Raw genomic sequence first — 24,258 nt, 5'->3', positions numbered from 1 at the left:
GCTGATCCAATCGGAAATCAGTTACTGCGGTACCAAAAGGAATGAAAAAAATTTCTACCTTTACATCCTTTCAGAAGGTTATTCAAGTCGTCGTGTCCTAAGGAGGACCGTTCACTATTTTCCTTTTAAAAAGAAAAAAAGAGCATACATGGCCAACAATATAATTTTGACCTCTTTATACTTCCAGATGACCACTTTATTTTATTGTAGTATTCGGCATTGAAAAGTCGATCATATCTTTTTGTTATTATTTTTGTATTTGGCAATGGAAAAGGCGATCTTCGGCGGGCCAGTATCTTTTTCTTCTCTTCAAAGGACTGCGTTCCAAAAGCCCGGATAAGAAGACTGTCTCATATGCTTCCGCACTCCACCCTGCTCTCTCCTCTTGCAGCCCTGGTCTTGCTTTTCTCGGTGGCAGTCACCTTCATTTGCACAACGAAACATAGCCGTTCATTTCCTCCCCGTTTCTGAGCGCCTACGACTAAATAGATAGAATTAACTTCCAGCTAAGACGTGGTTTAATTACATATTTATATTAAAGGATAGTTTTATGTATTTTAAGTTTGCGGAATATTACTCTAGTTCTTTGGTAATGAAAACCCACAAAAGTAAAGATTATTCACACAGCTGCCGATAAGTGCAAACGCTGGAATTGCGTTCCGTGGATCTGAATGGAGTCAGGTTCGTCCGAGGTGCTTCGGAAAAACAGCGCAACACTACTGGCAGTACAACAACGAAGTTTTCGCGCTATACTATCGGAACACAACAGAAATTCTACGTGTATTACAAAGTGGTTCTTGGTAACCTGTTATTGCTTATTGTTTATTTTCCTGAGAAGAGCTTCGAACGTTAAGACATGCGACAGTATACAGTATTACATATAATACTGTACTCGAAAACAAATTTAAGTGTACACCAAGGTAAAAGAATGATATAGTTATTTCTGAGTAAAATGTAAAAAAATTATTCATTCCCTTCATTTCATGCAATGAGCGCTATTGATCCTGGTGTTGACGAAGAAACCAGAGATCGTAGAATTTTTTAATTTCATAAAAGCAGGACGTGTTTCAGAAAATAATATAAGCGTACTCTGTTTCAAGGAGTAAACGACGCTGGCCACTTCGCACGTTTTATGGAATTTTGGACTAGACAGCAATAAATGGTTTTATTCTTTCCTCAATTGCATCAGCTTCAGCACATATGCAACAGCACCTACAGTAAAACTTGTCACTTGGACCTGTTGGTGAGTATAACATTAATTCTGGGAACGAAGAGATCAAAGGATCCCCAAGATCAAGAACAAAGGCTCACATAACTGCATAAACAAGCAACTTCTCATTTGTGCTCGAGAGATACACAAAAAAATCAAATGGCTCCGAGCACTATGGGACTTAACATTTGAGGTCATCAGTCCCCTAGACTTAGAACTAAAACCTAACTAAGATAAGGACATCACACACATTCATGCCCTAGGCAGGATTCGAACCTGCGACTGTAGAAGCAGCGCGATTCCGGACTGAAGCGCCTAGAGACACAGACAGATAATTGAAAACAGCTTGTGTGAAATGTGGTAGGCCTGCATGCAATGACCATACAAAAGGAACGATAGGGGTCTCGCGGTGATATGTACCTACAAAACTCACTTCGGGTTGCACCTGCGTCAAGAGGTTTAAAATCCATGAACTTTCGGACACTTGTGACTGCTTATTGGATTTTTTTCTTAATTTTTATTGTATCCCCCCCCTCCTTCCCCCCCCCCCCCCCCGGTTGCTGTCAGCGGTACAGGCAATGTCTTTGGGTCGTTGTTACCGTCCTTACCTAGCCACGCTGCCTTCTGGGAAGTCATTGGTGCCGGCTACAGCGCCAGTGTAAAGTAATGTTCTCGTTGCGAGCCCCGTTCAGAAATTCCGATAGCCGGGGCTCAAGCCGTTCTTACCTGGAGACCGCCGTCTTTATTGAGGACGCTGTGACAAATATTTGTCTCGATCGCCTCTTTTATGACGCTGCCCGAGAATCTATGAGTCCGGTAATAACAGACGTCTTGTCAAATGCAATACAATGTCCATTTTCTAGAGCATGCTCTGCTGCCGCCTATATCTCAGAGTACCGAAGGCGAAAACCCCTTTTGTGTTATTTTCAGCGCTGTTCAGTAACACGCGCAGTCTGTCCATCATAAAACAGTCGACCCTCAAAAACGGTATTTTATATACACCTGGCGTTCTGAGGCCTACATCGTCCTTCAGAGGTCTTCAGGGCTCCAGGCCTGCGAAAGACGATGTAGCGTGGACAGTTTTATAATGGACAGACTGTGCGTGCTATTGAACAGGGCGGTGTTGAACACGAGATATTTTTTTGCTTTCGATACCCTGAGAAATCAGCGGTGGCAGAGCATGTTCTAGAGAACAGACATAGTATTGCATTCGACGAGACACCTGTTTCTACACGGACTAATAATTTCTGCGACAGTGTCATGAAAGAAGCGATCGAGATCAAAGTTAGTGACAACAGTTTCAATAATGACGGCGGCCTGAAGCAATGCACATCTTGTGACTCAACCATCGGAAGGCCGAAGCGAGTGAGCCGGGTGCACACCGAAAACGATGCCTTATATGGCGCCGGATCGAGTACCAGCGACGTCAAAGAAGGGTGTGCGCATACATAAGGACGGTAGCACCAATCAAAAGACAGTCACCGTTTGAGAATGGCCCAGAAGTAGTCGACCGAAAGCTCGTCGATTTTAAGCCACGTAACGTGACTGGAAGTCCCAGAGAATTTTCTCATAGAAAATAAATTCGTATATCTTATTTCTCTTAAAGCACACTGTACTTGTAATAGTTATTAAATTTCTCTAAGGTGTTAATATGTTAATAAGAATATAAATACATAACAATGGACCAATTTTCACTCAAGAAGGTTTGTAATGTTGCAGTTAAATACAAAATAAAACCTAGGGGTGACAACAGATCCCTATGACCATTGCATGCCATACCATAGTTTTCACCAGTGAAGTGTTAAATCACTGGTGGGAAACATGTGTGCCCAAGGATTTACTGAACTGGCTATTACAATTATTATATCATAAAAGATAGAAAATAACGAAATTTATCTTACTGTGCGTATGGAGCCCAGTATAAAGGATACATAGTTAAATTTATAGATGATTGGGGACTATACAGACTGGCAGGGATAACGATTTTAACCTGGCTGGCCATCAGGTCAAATTGAGCTTCAACGAAAGACACAGGTATGTCATTCCATGCTTCTTTAACTCTATGCCACAGATGAACAGTCTTAGTGACCAACGAGTAGAAGTGTGCCAGTCTCTTGGCTCATGACCAGACGTTTTCAGCTCCTGGGAGATTTGAAAATTTGCTGGATACGTGAACATTCGAGCAACCTGCTGTTTCGTATTATTTTGGTGAAAGACTGTGTCCTGGAGCTCTCGCAGATATGGCACAGCCACTGGCCACAACTCTTCCAGAAATGTAACGCCAGCTGTCAAAATTACCCACTACGCGAGCCATACGTGTTCGTGTTGCCTATCCAATCACACCCCATGCCATCGCAGCTGGTGCTGGGCTTCTATGGCGGTGGCGAATGCAATATGGCAACATTCATTCCCTTCGCAGCCTTCACACACGGATACGTCTAACATGATGCTGTAAATAGAACTATGTTGGTTGATTGATTTTTTTTAAGTGTGGGGGGAGGGAATCAAGCAGCGAGTTTATCGGTACCATCTGATTAGAAAAAGGTGGGGAAGGAAGTTGACCGTGCCCTTTCAGAAGAACCAACTCGGCATTTGCTTGAAATGATTAAGGGAAATCATGCTAAATTAGGGTGGCCAGCCGAGGGTTTTGAACCATTGTCCTCCGGGATGTGAATCCAGTGTGCTAACCACTGCACCAACCCGCTCTGTACAGAAGTAGGACAGGTCTGAATAATGAACGTGGTGGCACGCCTCTTTCCAGTCTTGTCGTTCGGCGAACAACTGAAGACGTGCCTCTTCCTTTTTCCATCTCAAGGGAAGCTGCAGCAACGGTTGCCTCGCTGACGATCCATGTTGCTCCATGCGTTGCCTCATCGTCCGTGTGGATACTTGTCTTCGGGTGACCAAGCCTGTTTCATCGCTTACGAAACGTGACTTGGCCGTACGATCCTGCACGTTCGCGTGAACAGTATGTAAGTCTTTTCCTGTCCTACACGTGTGGTGTTGTTGAGTCATTTTTAAGGGACTGAAGGCATGACAATCGCATGGGGAGAGATGAGGACTCCAGAGTTGCGCTCGAGTGTCTCCATCTTGCCTGTAATGGATAAGGCTGGCCTCTCAGATTGACCGGCGCCTTGCGACGAACTGCGACCAGCACAGGATTGGCGCACCATTTCACAATAGTGGTCTCCTAGAAGGAAGCTGCTCCATATAAATTCTTCGTTCTCAGATGGATATCTGCCAGTGTCTCTCCTCTAGCAGCCAACAGAAGAATGGCGGCATGTTGGTCCCTCTTGGACGCCTTTGCTAATAGCATCGCCGTAGTTCTTCGTTTCTGCACTTACTGCATACACGTCAGAAAGACAACAATGCCACACTAATTCCTTGCCTAAACGTCGGTGCTTATATACTCACATCGGAGTCTCGCTATGATGCATATACGCTGCTGCAGCGCACTCAAACGGAAACTTCTTGATACTCCTAAATAAATCGCTGGGAAATGAATGTTACATCATCATTGTAGATACCGGTCAAAATTCTGAACTGTTTTGACGTACATTCCATTTAAGTTAATTACCAAGTTTATTGGCACTGTCAACCACGAGATATGCGATCTATTGTAATTTTTTTATTTTTGTTATGCATTGAAAATCCATGACGTTAAGATCGCACGTGAAACGTTCTTTATCAGGATGGACTACTAGTTTCGGCTAACAACCTACCCATCTTCAGATCATAAGACATTTGTGATTAGTGTTGCTGCGTTTACGGCTTTACACATCGTTAAAATGCTTCTTAAAATAACAAAGTCCATATCTGACACAATTAAAAACAGCTTTTCCTCGTTCGTGGCCACTGTAATTGAACGATGGCCATAAAACAAAGGCGTTGTGCCGTTACATCTTAAAAAGAAACTGACTCAAACAGTATACACACCATTTCGTAACAGCGATTGCCATAAATATGTTGCTTTTACTTAATGACGTAAGTACTCATTCTGTCAGTCCATAAGTTGTAACAGCATAGCGGCTTTGTCTTACGACCATTGTTCAATTACAGTGGCTACGAACCTGAAAACCTATTTTCAATTATGTCACGTATATATCCTCCAAGCATTTATGTCTATTTTGTAGGGTGTAAATAGTAGATATTTTAAGTTTCGAGTGAGTGAAACCTCACAATTTTGAAATGCTTTAGCTATAAATAATTTGACTATCACAAAACATTGTTATAGCATAAGCCGTTAATTTATGTTATTATTTGCAGTTATCAACGATGAAGACATACTTCACATACTGGAGGAGTACGATTTCAGACTGTTGTTCTATTATCTTCCTGTGTTGGAAATGACCCACAAGGCACCTGCAAGGGATGATGAAGTGTTCGAAGAATATAGGTAAATTATCACAACAGAAAAACTGCCATGTAGGTTGTTTAACCACCTTACTGATTTAACTATTGTTAATTTTTGATTTATGGACAAATATTCTGTAGAAAGGAAGCAGTCTCAAAGTGTCCCTAATAAATTTTTAGACGGAATTTCGTTAATAGGCTGATGAAGCCTGCTCTTGTGAGAAGTTCGTCACCGCTCTCCAGAGAAATATCTGTGGTTGAGTGGGAGATATCTGAGTGTTTTCGATCTGCTGATAATGCATCCACGAGAAGAAATGTTGGCACTCAGCCAAGGAACCTAAACAGATACGACCAGGTTGATCACCTTCTCCATAACGTAGAATGTCTAAAAGTTGCTATGAAGCGTGCAGAACTGTTTGCAAGAAGTGTAACACACGTTTGTGTGTACTTAAAAACAACTGATTTTTAAAAATCAAGTATCCGTTACGCAAGATGTTTTTTTTACTGGTTAATACCCGAAGCACATATTGTGTACCTTAAATATTTTACAAAGTATAAAAACTGCAACAGTGTAATTTAGACTGTAACTATGTGTAACAATAAAACACACGATGAAAACATATTCATTATTTATTTCAACACCATCACTGAAGAGGTAAAACCGACATCTCATCAGACACCATATGTGCCAGCCCAGAATCATTTTCGAGTAACACCTAGAAATATGTTGCACTCGACATGCATTCTGGAGAACGCCAGTTCAAAACCCATCACTCCTACCGGTTTCAGGTTTTTAGTGTCTATCCTAAACCGCTTAAGATAAATGAAAACTATATGGCCTGTTTCATTCAATCCCTATCGCCAATCTGAGTTTACACCTTGTCTCTAATGCCTTCGTCGTCGACAGGACGCTAAACCCTAATCTGCCCTTCCTCCTTTCGAGACCACACTCTCCTGGTTTGCTAGAACAGAATTCCAGTCGGCAAGCCGGAACGTCTGTGCACGTTTTGACTCGATTATTTCTCACCGTCCACTGGGAGCCATTCGTCCAATTGCAGAACCTCATAAATTCCACTCCCACTCACCCTCCTCCCCCCTTCCCCCCATCTGCTCTCAACTCCAGTGGCGAAGCCCCGCACCCGACGAAACGAACAAAGGGAACCGGAGCGTCGGGTCGCAGCGAGGGAAACTTCTGCAAGACCAACGCACTACTTCGGGGCAGAGCGAAAACGGCTCTTTTAACGGAAGACAATAACAGAAATTTCGCGTTGCCTCTATGAAACGCCGCTATTTTTCGTGAAATCTAATTCATGATTTCCTGTTCTTTGCTAGTCGCTTCATTCCAAAACACCAGTCCTAAATGATTTCATCCATATTTTCGTGCCTGTCTCTGTCCCTCTGCCTGTCCCTCTAGAGTCATAGAATTTATTACCAGGCATCTTAATGTGTGTGTTTTATCGTAGCCCTTCTTCCAGCCGGTGTTTCCGCGTATTTATATCTTTGCCAGTTGTCCAGAGTATCAAAACGTTTTTTTTCAAAATTAAAATTTCTACTTTTTATTTACTATTAAAAACAGTCCACATCACGATTTGTTTATTAAGATTACATGTTTGGACCACTACTGTGGTCATCTTCAGACCATTGAGTAGGAACCTCTTTCTGTTGAAGTGATTCTCCAGCAGGAAGAGGTTCCTACTCAATGGTCTGAAGATGACCACAGTAGTGATCGAAACCGGTCACCTTAATAAATAAATCTGGATCAAGACTGTTTTTAATAGTAAATATTTGTAACTCATTGATCACTGTTACTCGCATACTGTATTCAAAAGTAATTAAAAAATTTCACCTCTGAGCCACGAGAATTCTCACCTTATTCACTTTTCCCACAATCAATGCCCCTCCCAACCCCCTTCGAAGCTAGGGCCAGTACTTGCGTTGAACTGTATGCTCCGAAACCCTCGTGCCTGATCTACAATTGACTGTGTCGTCAGATTTGCCACAGACTGCCGTCTATACTGCTTTAACACAGATGGCAAGTCTCCGATCTCCACCCTTCTGTGATGAGGTGTCAACTTCCAGCTCCTTGACTGCCGCTTCTGGTTTCACAGTCGTTCAACCGCCTTCCACAGGCCTTGAAGAAAATAGAACGCGAACAACGCACTTCGTCGTTTCTGAGATGCCCGTAAGCAGGTGCGGGATAAAAACACTCATCTCTTTGTCAGAGTCGATTATGATAGTGGATTTCTCCACTCTGTTGTCGAGGAACGCTTTCTTTTCCCGTGCCAGAGTGATTCTTACGCCCTCCTTTCCTTGCGTGATTTAGTTCCTGTGGTAAAACGGTCCCGATTTTCAGTCCTGGTCCAGCATTCAATTTTAATCAGCCAGGAAGTTTTGGAGTTCCATCACATCCATTACTAAATATCGTCCGATTTAGAAATTGCGTTTACCGCTAATGTCATATCCGCTGTTACGTAAGACTGTCACGTTTCGTTAAAGTACTGCCCGAGCTAAACCATTATGACCACCACCCGCTGGGGACTGAAAGCTGGATTTCAGCGTTATAAGCATGTGATGTGGTGAAGAAAATAGACTGTTCAAAAGAATTAAGAGAACACATGTATCAACGGCTGGCATTGCATACGAGAGTTATTCGGAAACTAATGAACGATCGGCCGCGAAATGGAAAATAAAGTGGAAATGTGATGAAGCTTTGCAGAGATGCGTTGGACACTGTGTCTAGCACTCCCGTCGATCGCATCATGTCGCTTTTTTCAGTTCTGAGATCACAGTGAGAACGTAAAGATGGCTAGAAATTAGCGTCTCCCGCTACATATGAGGGCCTGGCGAAAGATTTCGCCAGGCAATCCACATAACATAACTGTCATGCGGTTCGTTCTGCACGACAATTCTCGGTCATACTCTGCAGGTGCAATGAAGATGCTCCTGCAGCGTTTTCGATGGGAAGTGTTTGATCACAGCCGATAATTGGCTACCCCTGAGGTTCATCCTGCTCAAATGAACCGCAGGCTATGAAGAAAGACAGTATTTTGACACAGACAACGAGTGACAGTGCAGAGTAGAAAATTGTCGAAAAGCACTGGCGGCTGTCTTCTACAACGAGGAAATTGAAACGTTGCTACAACGCTACGACAGATGTCTATGAGCGGCGACTGTGTAGAGAAGTAGCTGGTAGGTGTAGCTAACCGTTGCAAATAAAACAAATTTTCTTTGTGGTTTGCATTTCACGACCTATCGTTCCTTACTTTCCAAATAGCCGTCGTGTGTATTTGATACAGGTGGTGGCTGTGATCTTACTTGCGGTTTGTGATCTTCGCTTTCAATGTGCGCAAGTATTGGAGTTATTAGCCACCTGTTGGCAATGTTATGCATTACAGTGTCAGGTGAACCCTCAGCAGGAAGTGAGTATCGGCGTCCCAGTGTTTTCTAGTAAGGCACGCAGATAGCAGTTATGATTTGTGGACATTGTGTTCAACCAAGCACATGCAATGCGACATCTTAATGCAGTGCAAGTTGCAAGGGCAGTCTGTTGAATCCTAAAAGGAAGGACATTCGGCCATTGCTACAGATGCCAATGGCTCTCCATATGTCATCCACAGATTGTGAACTCGTTACAAGGAGACAAATCAGTACAGGAGGCGAATTGGACAAAAGCGGCGACGCTTTGCAGCTCCACGTGAAGACCGATATCTGGTGTCTACGCGTTGCAGCGTCATACGGCTGCCGCCAGAGCACTGCAAGACTATCTGTAAATGGCCACTGGAGCCGCAGTGTCCGATAACACTGCAATGAAGCGGTTACAGGATAGGGCCTATTCGAGTACCCTATTTGACAAGACATCATCTTGCAGCTAGCCTTCAGTTCTGCCAAGACAACTGGCAACTTAGTCACTGGCGAAACGTGTTATTTACAGACGAGTCTGTGCTCGTGTGTGGAGACCCGTGGTCAGCGACACTTGCCAAATGTTCTCCAGGAAATCGACGAATTTCCAGGTTTCTAGGATATTACGGTAGGCTTCAGTGTTAACAGCTTTACGGATCTTGTTGTCCATGGTTACCTTTCAGCCCGGCTGCACATGGAGGAGGTCCTGTTGGACCATCTGATGCCTTCCGCATACAGTGTGACCCCGAACATCTTCTGGTGCGAGGGCCTATGTGGCAGGCATCGACAGGGATGTCTTACAAAGCCATGAAATTTAAGTATTGGATTGGTCGGCGGTGATTCCCGATCCGGTCGTGCATATGTAGCACGTGCTTGACAGACGTGTTCGTGGTCGTCATCTTCCACCAGACTCTCCATGGCCTATAATGGGCTATTAGTAAAGAATGGGAATCGATACAACGGGATCATCTCTGTAGACTTATAGGGAGCATGCCACGTAAGTTTCAGGCGCTCATAGAGGGCACACACGTTATAGAAGCTCTCAGCGGAATGTAAAGCACCCAGGATGTTTGTTTTCCACACATGTCCGATATTTTGGTTCTTTTTAAGCAAACGATAAGAGATATAATGATGTGTTTTGTGTGCTCAATTTGAGTAAGATAAAGGTGTACTTCGGTAACATTCTACAGTTCGCATTGCTTTCTGCAATTGCAAATAATTCACATTTACTGTACTAGGACAAAGATGAATGAGTACGCTGTAAGCACTCCGTAATCAAGCCACAAGTGGCCCATCGGGACCATCTGACCGCCGTGTCATGCTCCAGCACACCGCTCTCTCGGTCGTTACGAAGGAATGAGTACACTGTAGGAGTAGTGAATGAGATCCTCCACTCTGTGTTCCGTTTTATCTGTGATTGACTCGTCAAACAGCCGGTTGTGCAACGCTGAGAAATTTTTATTTGAGGCATAGCATCGGGCAGTTGAGATTTTCGAGGAATGGGATCTGTCATTGTAAATCTGAGAGAAGCTATCTGGGATATTTTATTATGGAGATAAAAATTCATTTAATGCTTTCTTGTTTATGTTATTGTTTGAGAACTACCTGGACGAATTTTAACGGTATGTTTGTAGTCTTAAGCCAATTACCGCTTATCTCTGTCTGCTAAAGAGATCCAGATTAAGTAATCAGGCAGTAACTTTTTACTTCTTTAAAGTCAAACACCAATCAACTGGAAAATCTAAATAATACAAAGAATAGTCATAGAAATCAAAGAGTAAAGCATAGTGTCCATGCGCTCGTCGCTACGCTTCACTGTGCATTCATAGATGTTCTACAGGCGATTCGCACACTGTCTTTGTAAAGAGGGAGTTTTATACGTGTTATTCTTGTTATGTTGTGCAGTCATTTTTCCATAATCAGTGTGAGATTTAACAAATATGATTTTCCTTAACGTAAAACCCACATCCTTGACTCATAGCAAAGTCTTGAATTTTCATCGTGTATGCATTGCACATTACGTCACCCGAAGCAAGATTAGATTATTTACCTTTAACTGCTCCATCTACTGATTTCTGTTTGCTTTCGAGAACGTCAGTACTCCAGACACAAAAACAGCACGAGGCAAGTCACTCTTATTCAAGGGCAGATCTCACCTTGCATTCTTGTGCAAGCAGCGTGTACTCAGGATCGTCAGGCGTCGTGCTAGTAAGTACATTGATTATCAGTGAAGAGTGTTGATAATTTCAAATAATTATTTTCTTCAGAGTAGAGCAGTAATTTACGTTTGTGGATACTCTTAGTCTAAAATTGCACTTCACATTACGCATCGTTCACAACGCGCTTCGATACTGAATTACAGTTACACATTTTTCACTGAGCGCTCAGAGTCCTTTGAAATTAAGTTAGTTTCATTATCTTTATTTTGCATGCGCAAGACAGGGCCGACCAACGCTCAGTCTTGTTCATCAATTTATAATGTTGTCTGAGTACATCTAACATGAGGGGAAAGTTTTAGAAATGAATATAATCAGATATTTCACATACAGGCATAAATTGTAACAGTAAGCTTACACATTCCGACTGTTTTCACCTAGGATAGTCGTCTGGTTTTCTGTGATTACGTAATTAGACTGCAACACAGGTTCTCTAAATCAAATCATCGCTACGCCTATATGTCCTAACATTTGTATTTTCTGTTTCAGATACTGCAATTCAATGGTCATACTTGTGTGTGAATTTTTTCTGCTCTTTCTGCAAAAATATTGAGGGTGAAGATCTTTGTTGTGCATGGAGACAATAATTCAATCTGTGTGAATTGTTTTAGTGTGAGCTATTTAGCTAAAAATAGAACTTTTGTTTGTTAATTTAGTTTTTACATTACAGCATTATGGCTAGCAACACAATATTTTGTCGTGCTACTATTGCAGATGGCAAACCACATCATGAAATAATGACGGAATTTTTAACGAAACAGAAGAAGCTCAACAATCATTCCACAGAATAGTTAATTTGAGATATCAGAGAATGCAAATAACTGTCCAACACATATGGGTTCTTTATTGCGAAATGCAACAGAACATATTTCCAAGAGTGAACAAGAAATGTCACTTACTGAGACAGTTGATTCAGGTTTTGCTTCCATTTCTCTTAATCAAGCACTAAACGAGGCAGTATCAGTTACTGACATTACACACACAGTCGTTGAAAACCCAGTAAACAGGAATGCGGAAATCAATAATTTAGCTTTGTTAGAGTTGCTACTAAAGATGAAAAAAGCGTTTGACCAGTATCAGAAAATAGACAAAACACTAGAACAGAACACAGAACAATCACAGAAAATGTACAAAACAAGCTGTATGTCTTCAACTGCGGGAAAAGAGGGCAAAGAAACAAGGAAGACAGCCAACTTAAAGCACTTAAAACACTGCATTGAGGGAGGGATACATGGCTTGACGTCACAGCAGTAGTCCATCACCTTGACCTTCTCGATCAATGTGTCACACTAAAAGGCCAAGATGCACTGGTTATCCCTTGGAACCCGATGGACGCGCCAGACGAAATGAACACTTCGCCTCTCTAAATTAGCGAGCAGCTCGTCGTCAGACTGCAAAAGAAGGTCTCTGAGGAATATAATACCCTGAAAGATATTTAAGCTCTTATAGAGTGTGACGGTAACAGAAACATCCACCAACTAGTCACAAGGTGTAATGCCCATGACTGGGCAGAGGATACTGTTTTTATCAAGACTGACCCAGAGCGCATTTTGGACAAGCCCTCCACCTACCCAAACTTGTCCTTCAAATGTACCACCAAAAACTGAGGCTTCATGGACATGAAAGATTCCCCATAAACCCTCGTACATACGAGGTACAGGGTTGAATAAGCTTCTCTCCCATCCTTAGCTTGGCGATTAAGGGGTCATACTGCTTACAATTGAAGTTCAACTTTGCCTACTTAGAGAATTCTAGCAGCGGACTACCAGCGAGAGATGAAGTACTACTCTTCATGTCGTGTCATCCGCCCTGATGCCACCCACTTCGAGCAGGCGCCCTCTCGACAAGCACCCCCCAGACTCAGCAACGGCCACCTGGCAGGATGGTCATTGCTGGGAGTCCCAGTGCCCCAGGGAGAGGGCAATTACTCCATGGCATATGTGGGGAGTTAACGGCGCAGGCATCAGCAGAGCAATCCTGTATTGTCAGGGGCTACAACCAACAGGGTACATGGTGGCCCCACCACAACGGACTGGTTACCGTGCTCGATATGAGGCCCAAGAAGTCCATGGTCATCGTCGGCGCAGAAAGCGACACTGCATAGCCCATGGTGGAAAAAACACCGAGGAAGGTGTCCTCGCCCAAGAGATGAAGAATTAGCGGGACTGCAATGCGACGACGAGAAATGGGCTATATATCTCAATGCATGATGGACTTGATGCACCTTGTAAGGTGTCCTTCCCCACTTGGCTCGCTCGTCGGATAAGTTTAGAAGGATTGTGGTCAAACCTGACAGGTGACCATCACATAAAGGTCAAAACGTGTGAGACCCCTTTTAGTCACCTCTTACGACAGGCAGGAATACCTCAGGTCTATTGTAACCCATAGACCTGCAGGAGGTGTTTAACAAATATTTCAAAAACTAAATCTTATTTATTTTCGTCAGATCAAAAATACAAGTGTTCAAAGAAATTTACATAGATAGTGTACTTCTAAAACCAACCCCTTTCATTCTTCTTCCGTCAGATTCTCCGTTTTGAGTAGCTTAACAGTTGGGCTCCCACAGTTTCACATCCAACGCTGTCGACAGGAGTGCGTCCCTTACCATTTCACCACCTTCATAGCAGAAAGAAAAATAATAAAAAAAGACTTCAAGGCCACTAGGGATCCGTCCGTCTTTAGACTAAGATTTAATTGGTAAATTTCCGGGAGTGGCTAATTAGAACGTACTCTGAAGGGTAGCTCTTCGCACAGTTTAAACGAAGTTTGAAGGCGCTTTGACTGAAACTGCTCTCTTTTTCCACTCTACTCTTTATACAGTGAGTTCGTTACTTACTTTCTCCTCTGCTGCTTGAATTACATTTCATACAGCCATCCGCCATGCACCTCTGTTGTCAGCAATGCTTTCTCACTGACCATGAATGGTACATGTTTTTTTCACATGTCTGTTTCATAAACGGTTGTGTAAAACTTGACGAAAATATCTTTCGCTTGGTGTTTCCCTGCCAAGTAGCGTACCTCTTAGAAAATGAGTCCATACGTAGAAAGAACTGCTACTCTATAGTACAGAAGGCAACTGCAGGAAATATGCAATGAGACGAAATGAAATAACTCATTTATCCAAAGAGAGTAAGTCACCGCAATTCATGATGGCCTCCTGGACATCACTATAGGCGCACCGTAGTTCTTAATAACCACCATGGACAGCAAAGCATACTCTACTACGTTCTTCCACGCTGGCCACAAAGGTTGATAAAGAGTTCTTGTGGTATAGCGTTCCATTCTTTTACTAGAGTGCTTAACAACTTCTGAATGGTCACTGGCTCTTTTGGACGTGCTGCAATAAGCCTCCCCAACGAGTCAGTCATCTCATTTCAAAAGCTCCTCCAACTACGGTGTTAGACGTAATCGAGTAGTCATCCGTAAAAAAAGTCACGGTTGAATGCACTCCTGGAAAGACGCACATACGGAAGGATTACAGTGTAACGTTCACCGGTAAGAGTGCAGCGTTCAAAGATTTCCATGTCAGCACGCCCATACGTCATTATGATTCTCCACGCCATAGCATCCGGACCGCCCAAATGATCATCTTCAACAATGTTCCTGGGTGCATTATATGTTGCTAAGTCCTTTCCGCAGGCAGCTGTGCATGTAATTCGGAACACTCGTCATGCCCTTTAAACAATGCCGTGAGAGTCGACATAAAAGTTTTCTGGGTATGATATCGTGTCATAATATATAAGACTACTGCTGCTGTAGGAAAACCAACGTTTCGGCCACGGTTGCAGCGCCCTTCTTGTGGATCTAATGGTGCGTTGTAGCTTTTTTTTCCTTTAACGAGTTTCGATTCCCCCTGAAGGGGGCGGGCTGGCAGCAGCCTAGTACGTCGGTCTTCGGCCTACAGAATTTGTGTGGTGTCACCGCCAGACACCACACTTGCTAGGTGGTAGCCTGTAAATCGGCCGCGGTCCGGTAGTATACGTCGGACCCGCGTGTCGCCACTATCAATGATTGCAGACCGAGCGCCGCCACACGGCAGGTCTAGAGAGACTTCCTTAGCACCCGCCACAGTTGTACAGCCGACTTCACTAGCGATGGTTCACTGATTTCTACGCTGTCATTTGCCGAGACGATAGTTAGCCTAGCCTTCAGCTACGTTATTTGCTACGACCTAGCAAGGCGCCAGTATCCGTACTATTGATATTGTGAATCATGTACCGTCAAGAGCGACGTTCGTCATTAATGGATTAAAGTTAAGTATTCCTCCAGCTACGTCCGTTTTTCTCAATTCTAATTCCCTTGTCATGTTCCAGACCTCACGCCAGCCTGCGTGAGCTTAGACGCATGCATTTCGGCCTCCTTTAGTTATACAGGTTGGCTCTCCTGCCTACCACAACAATTTGTTTTAAAAAATTGAAGATAATAAATAATAAAAGCACGTAATAAAATAGATGAATTAAATGGGAAAATGGCGGCAAATTGTGGAACGTAAAATATAAAAACATAGGGTTGATGATGCCAATAAAATACAAAGGAAGCAGACAGGTAAAATAATAAACAGACAATTAAAAAACATGGCGACAGTCTGGTTACTGTTCGCAAGAGATATAAAAATCACAACCAGCGACAGCATGATTTCTGTTCGCATCACTTTGGAAAGATGCACAACAATGAACACTCACTTGTACACTGCACTAAAAGGTTAGCACAAATATGACACGCCACAGCCGAGGGCAGACAGTGGGAACCTGGACAGATGATGGGAAAGAAAAGGGGGCAAGAAGAGGAAAAACGAAGGGGAGGAGAGGGGGAAGGAGCCGATGGAGGACGAGGATGAGGACTCGTAAGAGGGAGGGAGGGGGGGCTGGGCAGACGCGAGAGGGAAAGGGGAGAGGCAGAGAAGGGGAATGCAAAGGACTCAGGGCAGGAGGAGAAGGGAGGCGGAGGGGGGGGGGGTTGGGAGGAGAGATCAACCAGGGGATGAGGGGGATCAAGGCGGTGGGAGGTGAAGAGTATGCAGATATGGTTGAGGAATAGGAGCAGATGGCGGAAAGGAATCAGGTCGTAGAGGATCCACGTGCGGGATGGGTTGCGTTTTAGCTATGCAGTGTCCCCTATATTCTGTTGTTACTGTTCACTGCGCATGTCATTATGTCATAATTTTAAAAATATAGTTTCATTGGTCACTTAAGGAGGAAGGGTATTACGGTGGAGGGGGAAGGTAAACTCTATTGTCTATTGGCTCTCGTGTTATACGCCATGATTGGAGGTCACTGTCGAATGAGAAGTCGGCTGCTGTTCACCAAATGCTGGACGTCAGCTGCGCGGCGGCAGTTACTTGCCGGTAGTCCTCGTGCCTCGTGTTGACAGTGCGATCTGTTGGGCTCCGATTGCTGGCAGCAAAGATGGGGCAAGTCTGAGTCCATCCTCCCTCTCCATGTTATTAGGGTGTTTAAGTATTTCGATGGCCTCTCTGATTTTGCGTTTCTTCATAATCGGCTGCTTGGTCAACACACAGGCCACGCTGAATTTTGTTCCTTTTCCGCAGTGTTGCTGATGTTCTGCCACTGCTGATTTGCTGTGTTGCCCTAGACGAATATGGCGCTCGTCTTCTCAAATGCGCGTTGCTATTGGCCTGCCAGTCTCGCCGATGTATGCCTCTCCACATTCGCGTTCCACATCGTACACTCCAACAGTGTGGGGGCTGATGACCTTAGCTGTTTAGTCCCCCTTAAACATCACAACAACCACCAACCACTCCAGCAGTGCGTAATGCATTCGCCTTGTCCTTAGTGGAGCCTAGCATGTCCTGGATCCTGCGACCACTATAGAAGACAGGCTGCACCCCAACCCATCGAAGGTGTTTTCCTGTTCGGTCAGTAACATTTTTCACGTAAGGTAAGTGTATTGTTGGCTGCATTTTGTCTATTTCTTGCTTATTTTTCTTACTCGTGTTCGTCGACAAGGCTGTGTGGATCAACTTATGGCTGTAGCCATTGTCTAGAAATGTTGTGCGTAGCCTTTTCAGCTCAGGTATTATGTTTTGAGCATCACTTAGGCGCTGCACCCGGATTGCCAAAGAACGGATTACAGAGTACTTCTGCACTGGGTGGTGGTAGGATTGGGCGTGCAGATACCTGTCTGTATGTATAGGATTGCGATATACTCTGTGGCCCAGTGTGCCCTCCATTGCCCTGTATACTTCGACGCCTAGAAATGGAATTGCACAACTCTTCTCTACTTCGAGTGTGAATGGTATCTTCCCGTGCATGTTCAAATTTTCGTGAAACTTGTGTAGCTCCATTTCACCTTGAGGCCATATACCGATTGTGTCGTCAGCGTATCCCAACGTGGGCGTAAAGGAGCTGACCCGAGGGCCGTTGCTTCAAAGGCTTCCATGAATACGTCGGTTGCCGCACGAGATAGAAGAGACCCCATTTCTATGCCGTCTGAATGCTCGTAGTATTTTCCCTGCCATTTGAAGTACGTTGAAGTCAGGCACAACTCAACCAGGTAGCATATGTCTGGCGGAACATGCTCCTGATTGGTGCGGATAGTTTCATCTATTGGCACGTTCATAAACAGTGACTTCACTTCAAAGCTGAACATGATGTCCGTAGGCGTCCCCTTTAGGCGTTCTAAACACTTGCTCATAAATTAAAGGTAATGCTGATATATGGTGAAACAACGCTTTCATGGGCAGTTTGTGCGTTTAAATCATCTCAGGATATGACCGTGCGGTGCCTTTGACTTGCGGTCGACGCACGGTGGCTCTGTCAGCAGTCCACATACGCAGAGGTGTGTTGGTGCATGTCAGAGTATGGTCAGACGTTTACAGACGTGCTAATAGTGACTGTGTGTTGAAAATGGCTCAAAGAACACATACTGATGACGTTACGAGGGGTAGAATACTACTAGGGCGACTGGAGGGTGGTCAATCACAGCAGGTCGTAGCGCGAGCCCTCTGTGTGCCACAAAGTGTGATCTCAAGATTATGGCAACGATTCCAGCAGACAGGAAACGTGTCCAGGCGCTACAGTACAGGACGTCCACCGTATACAACACCACAAGAAGACCGATATCTCACCATCAGTGTCCGCAGACGACCACGGAATACTGCAGGTAGCCTTGCTCGGGTCCTTGCCGCAGCCACTGGAACAGTTGTGTCCAGACACACAGTCTAGAGATGACTGAACATTGATCGTTTATTCGCCTGGAGACCTGCCAGGTACATTCCACAGATCCCTGGTCACAGGAGAGCCCGTAAAGTCTAATATGAAGAAATCAATACATGGTCATTGGGACAGTGTTTCCAGGCTATGTTCACAGACGATTCAAGGTATAGTCTGAACAGTGATTCTCGCCGGGTTTCCATCTGGCGTGAACCAGGAACCAAATATTAACCCCTTAATGTATGGAGATCGTGGTTTCATGGTTTGGGGTGGGATTATGATTGGTGCACATACACCAATGTCTTTGACAGAGGAACCGTAACAGGTCAGGTGCATCGGGACGTCATTTTGCACCAGTATGTCCACCTTTTCAGGGGTTGATGATAACGCACGGCCCCACCGAGCTGCCATCGTGGAGGAGTAAATTGAAACAGAAGATATCAGACGAATTGAGTGGCCTGCCAGTTCTCCAAACCTAAGCCCATCGAGCAGGTCTGGGATGCTCTCGGTCGACGTATCGTTGCACGTCTTCAAACCCGTTGGACACTTCAGGAGCTCCGGCAAGCACTGGTGCAATAATGGGAGACTATACCCCAGCAGCTACTCGACCACCTGGTCCAGTGTATGCAACCTGTTGTGTGGCCTGTGTACGTGTGCATGGTGATCATATTACATATTGATGCCGGGGTACATGGGCAGGAAACAGTGGCGTTTTGTAGCACATGTGTTTTGGGACGGTTGACTCAACTTATCACCCATACCGTGGATTTACAGATATGTGTCGTGTGTGTTCCCTATGTGCCTATGCTATTAGCGCCAGTTTTGTGTAGTACCACGTTGTGTGGCAGCACATTATGCAATTATCCTTAATCTATGAGAATGAGTGTATGAAGTGCGTCGAGTTCTTCACATAAGAGTCCTTCTTGCCAAATAGACGTCTTAATTTGCAGACTAGATACTTTGTCAGATTGTAAGTAGGCGAATTGATCCCATTCACTATTGGCCTCAAAGGATAACTTTCCTTATGTATCTTTGGAACACCGTAAATTCTAGGAGAGGCTGGTAATCTGGAAATAAGACCCTTGTTTATGTCAGCGTCAATTTTCGAGTCTTTCTGTTCAAAATCTTCCTGCGTCGGGGAAACCTAATATCTACATCTACATGACTACTCTGCAATTCACATTTAAGTGCTTGGCAGAGGGTTCATCGAACCACAATCATACTATCTCTCTACTATTCCACTCCCGAACAGCGAGCGGGAAAAACGAACACCTAAACCTTTCTGTTCGAGCTGTGATTTCTCGTATTTTATTTTGATTGTCATTCCTACCTATGTACGTTGGGCCCAACAAAATATTTTCGCATTCGGAAGAGAAAGTTGGTGACTGAAATTTCGTAAAAAGGTCTCGCCGCGACGAAAAACGTCTATGCTGTAATGACTTCCATCCCAACTCGTGTATCATATCTGCCACACTCTCTCTCCTATCTTCCCTATAACGTGATAATACAAAACGAGCTGCCCTTTTCTGCACGCTTTCGATGTCCTCCGTCAATCCCACCTGGTAAGGATCCCACACCGCGCAGCAATATTCTAACAGAGGACGAACGAGTGTAGTGTAAGCTGTCTCTTTAGTGGACTTGTTGCATCTTCTAAGTGTCCTGCCAATGAAACACAACCTTTGGCTCGCCTTCCCGACAATATTATCTATGTGGTCCTTCCAACTGAAGTTGCTCATAATTTTAACACCCAGGTACTTAGTTGAATTGACAGCCTTGAGAATTGTACTATTTATCGAGTAATCGAATTCCAACGGATTTCTTTTGGAACTCATGTGGATCATCTCACACATTTCGTTATTTAGCGTCAACTGCCACCTGACACACCATACAGCAATCTTTTCTAAATCGCTTTGCAACTGATACTGGTCTTCGGATGACCTTACTAAATTACAGCATCATCTGCGAACAATCTAAGAGAACTGCTCAGATTGTCACCCAGGTCATTTACATAGATCAGGAACAGCAGAGGTCCCAGGACGCTTCCCTGGGGAACACCTGATATCACTTCAGTTTTACTCGATGATTTGCCGTCTATTACTACGAACTGCGTTCTTCTTGACAGGAAATCACGAATCCAGTCGCACAACTGAGACGATACCCCATAGGTCCGCAGCTTGATTAGAAGTCGCTTGTGAGGAACGGTGTCAAAAGCTTTCCGGAAATCTAGAAATACGGAATCAACTTGAGATACCCTGTCGATAGCGGCCATTACTTCGTGCGAATAAAGAGCTAGCTGCGTTGCAGAAGAGCGATGTTTTCTGAAGCCATGCTGATTACGTGTCAATAGATCGTTCCCTTCGAGGTGATTCATAATGTTTTAATACAGTATATGCTCCAAAACCCTACTGCAAACCGACGTCAATGATATAGGTCTGTAGTTAAATGGATTACTACTACTACCCTTCTTGAACACTGGTGCGACCTGCGCAATTTTCCAATCTGTAGGTACAGATCTATCGGTGAGCGAGCGGTTGTATATGAGTGCTAAGTAGGGAGCTATAGTATCACACAGTACTGTAGTATTTTAACAACACAAAATCACTCTGCATTCATTCTCTCTGCCTTGAACCCGAGTGTCTTGTGGAAGATGTAAAAAGAATGTACTCACATAGTGCGTATCGTCTTCCTGGTTGTAGGCCAGCTTCACGATGCCATACGATCCCTGCGAACACAAGAGAACAGCTGTAAGTCGTTTCGTACTGTTAGATCTCTAAAATGTTCCTACCATCAGACTGTGCCTAGATATAATTATAAGTACTCAGTGGTAGGGCAGTGGTGGGAAACAACGGGGCTCGAAAGGCAAATTCTGATGGGTTGAAGACAGTACAGGAATCGCTGCTTGCTGTTTTGGTGAACCCGTAGTGGAGGTGGTTCATTGTTCATATCCTCCAATCTCCAATTACATCTCTAGTTTGTGTATGTGTTGCATGGTTGAGATGAGTCATTGATTATTGTAGTTTAAAGTTATATTCAGCATTTTACAGGAGAATGCGGAATGAATGGAATGGAGAATTCAAAAGCTAGACCCTACACATAGGGAATTTCCGAACGAAACGTCCGTACCAATGAACAGATCTCTCCATAGCTTCACATGCCCTCACATCACGAGACATTATCCACCTGAGTGTGATTTAAAAGAAAACACTGAAATGATGAATAGAGTTGTTGCATTTCCTGTTGACGGCCAACTACCGGTAAAGAAATTTTCGTTCTCCACAACGATTCGAATCCATGCTCTCAGACTGCCTATATCTCAGCATTATAAGGTAAAGTTATATAGTAATCCGGTCGTTAAAAAATGTAGGTTTAGGATTAAACATATCGTTAAAAACGTGGTGACTTGAGACCGAACACGCCTTGTCGGATGGAGCGGGGGAATATACTTGTGGCGTCCTTTCCATAGGATGCACAACAGCATTTGCCTTGGAAGCTTTAGAGATACCAGGGAGTTTTAACCCAGCATTTTAACTGTCCTCTTCCTCGGTCAGAAACTGAGGGAATTTTTGGGTTCAAACTAGGCAATAGCTCTGCTAAGGTCCATGGGTGTAAATTTTGAAAGCTCTTTTTCCGGTCGTCAGCGATCTGACAAGTTTGATGTGGCCCATCATGAATTTCTCTCTTATTATTGATATAATTTCAACCTTAACTGTAAGTTCACTTCCGAACCTTTCTTTTCTGCCTTATTCGACATGAAAGTTAAACTGTAGAGGAGAAATACTGCATACCTGTGATCCGTCCTTTTTAAACAGGGCTCTAATCCCTGGGTGTTTCATTCTTGTTGACATTAAGGTATCCCTTTTAAAAACAGCAATGTTAATTAGTCTGGCGATACTAAGTAATCAAGCGTTATTAAGTAGTCAAGCGCTGTTAATAAGTCAAGAGATATCGGATCATTATTGGTACGCATGCAACAGCAAGCTTACCAATACGTTCCAAAACTTAGCGCATAAAACGGGATTTTTCCGAGTCTAATACGTCGGGTCCTATTGGTGATAAAAAGGTAGGCTCAAGTCATTCGGACAACCGTGGACTAGAGTCTATTTGTACACCCAACAGAAGGCTCACCTTACTGTTAGAAAGTTTGAATATTACGCACTTCCTGCAACTTAGGTAAACGGACCAGATCAGTTGGTAACATTTATTCTTCGTTAGAAGTAGTCTACCGTGCGCCTTAAGGAGGTGATGGAGTCACCATTAATACATGGACTGTTCCTGATAAATCACCATGTTTTAGCCGTCAGCAGTAGATATCTAAATAACCACATCAAATAACTCAGGTTTTAGTGTGATGTTCCCTATGCATCTATCTAGAAGTGTCATGTTCCCATTTTCAAAAATATTTATCTATTAACGCGAGAAACTCCAAAAAATGGTATTTTGTGCCACAACCGAGCCGCGGATTCCAAGACTACTATACAGAGAGAAAGAGAGGGACACAATGGCAGTTGAACATACCAGACAGAAATAAAACAGTGCTAGGAAAAGAGTGAAGTACACAGTGCCACTGGGAGAGGAATAAACAGAAGGAGAATTTGGAAGTGCGTAAGACAAAGTGTTAATGAGGGACAGAGTTTATGACAATTAGAACGAGGAAGTGCGAGATTGTGACAGCGAGAAGAGAGAGGAGCACTGGGGATGAATGAATGAGAGGGCGTTTGTCAGAGTGAGAAAAGAAGTTGCATGTTAAAATGAGTGCGAATATGTTCTCATGCCAAAATTTTTGAGAAATTCTTGGAGGTGCTGAGGAAGGTAGAATGGGGCGGGTGGCAACCTGCTTTCCACTCAGAGTCTCTTAAACAGGAGCATACTCGCCTTTTTTGTGGTCCTGTAGGAGCACTTGTCCGCTGGTATCCATAGACGCGCGTTACCTTTACTTATGCTTAGCTCTGCTATTGCTACCAAGGGTCAACCGGTATGCAGTCGCTGTGCCGTGGCTCACAGAGTTTACTGTCACTAGTAGATGTAAAGCGAAAAATTCCTCGGAAATGTTAAACCAGGAACAGCAATGCTGAGCGCGGATATGAAAAGTCTCCCTGCGAGATTACACGTCAGAGTGCTCTGTTTCCACCCGTTTTCCTTTTTTCCCGTGTTTTCCCAGAGCGGCAGCAATGCCGAGTGCAGTTCGCTCATTAACAGAATCGCGGCCAACGCTGCCTTAATTTGTGCTTCCGTCGCCTCGTAGCTCGGCGCTTATCTCGGCCAGAGCAGCGCCCGGGCCGCCGCGTGCCTTATCTCCACCCAGCAGCGTCCTCTCGCTCTCTCTGTCTCCCTCTCTCTCTCACTCTCTCCCTCTCCTCCTCCCTCTCCCTCTCTCTCCCTCCTCTCCCCACTTCTCCTCCAGAACTGCGGGTCTCGAAGTGATAGGGCGCGAACCACCTGTCCGACTAAGGCAGCATAAGCCACTAGTCCTAGAGTTGGGAACGTTTTGTCTGCAAATCATTACAGAGACATTAAGTAACAAAATCTACATTTCTGCTTTAATAGTGTAGTGTTTTTATTGCGTTTGATCCACGTCGGCTAGGTTAGCATCTTCAGATCATCTGCGAAAGCTGCACAATATTTTTATTTTATTGTAATGTTCGTTAGCGTGCTTTCAGTTATACTTACGTCCATACATCACCAATTGTCTCTTTCACTTTGTATTCTATTACAGTGTGGTGTAGATGTAGAACTCATGCTGTAAGCCGTTTTGTGTTTTTTTTTCTTTATTGAGTTTCGATTCGCCCCGAAGGGGGCGGGCTGGCAGCAGCTTACTATGCCGCTCTTCAGCCTACAAAATTTGTTTTCAAAGCATGAAGATAATAAACAATAAAAACAAGCGATAAAATCGGAGACTTAAATGCTAATA

The 24,258-nt window shown here is 44.0% G+C and overlaps 1 protein-coding gene across 2 annotated transcripts in view; it reads right to left on the bottom strand.

Moving 5' to 3' along the window:
• The window catches only part of LOC126284071 (calcium/calmodulin-dependent protein kinase kinase 1), a 1,500,861-nt gene that overhangs the window by 96,356 nt on the left and 1,380,247 nt on the right, over positions 1-24,258 (bottom strand). For both annotated transcript variants that reach the window (XM_049982700.1, XM_049982701.1), the window contains one exon: positions 21,019-21,072. In XM_049982700.1, coding sequence (XP_049838657.1) covers positions 21,019-21,072 — 54 coding nt within the window. The remainder of the gene's footprint in view (positions 1-21,018; positions 21,073-24,258) is intronic.

The sequence above is a fragment of the Schistocerca gregaria genome, chromosome 8, assembly GCF_023897955.1.
Source record: "Schistocerca gregaria isolate iqSchGreg1 chromosome 8, iqSchGreg1.2, whole genome shotgun sequence".
NCBI lineage: Eukaryota > Metazoa > Arthropoda > Insecta > Orthoptera > Acrididae > Schistocerca > Schistocerca gregaria.
The sequence above is the reverse complement of the archived record's forward strand: the minus strand, read 5'-3'. Positions and strand labels throughout refer to the sequence as shown.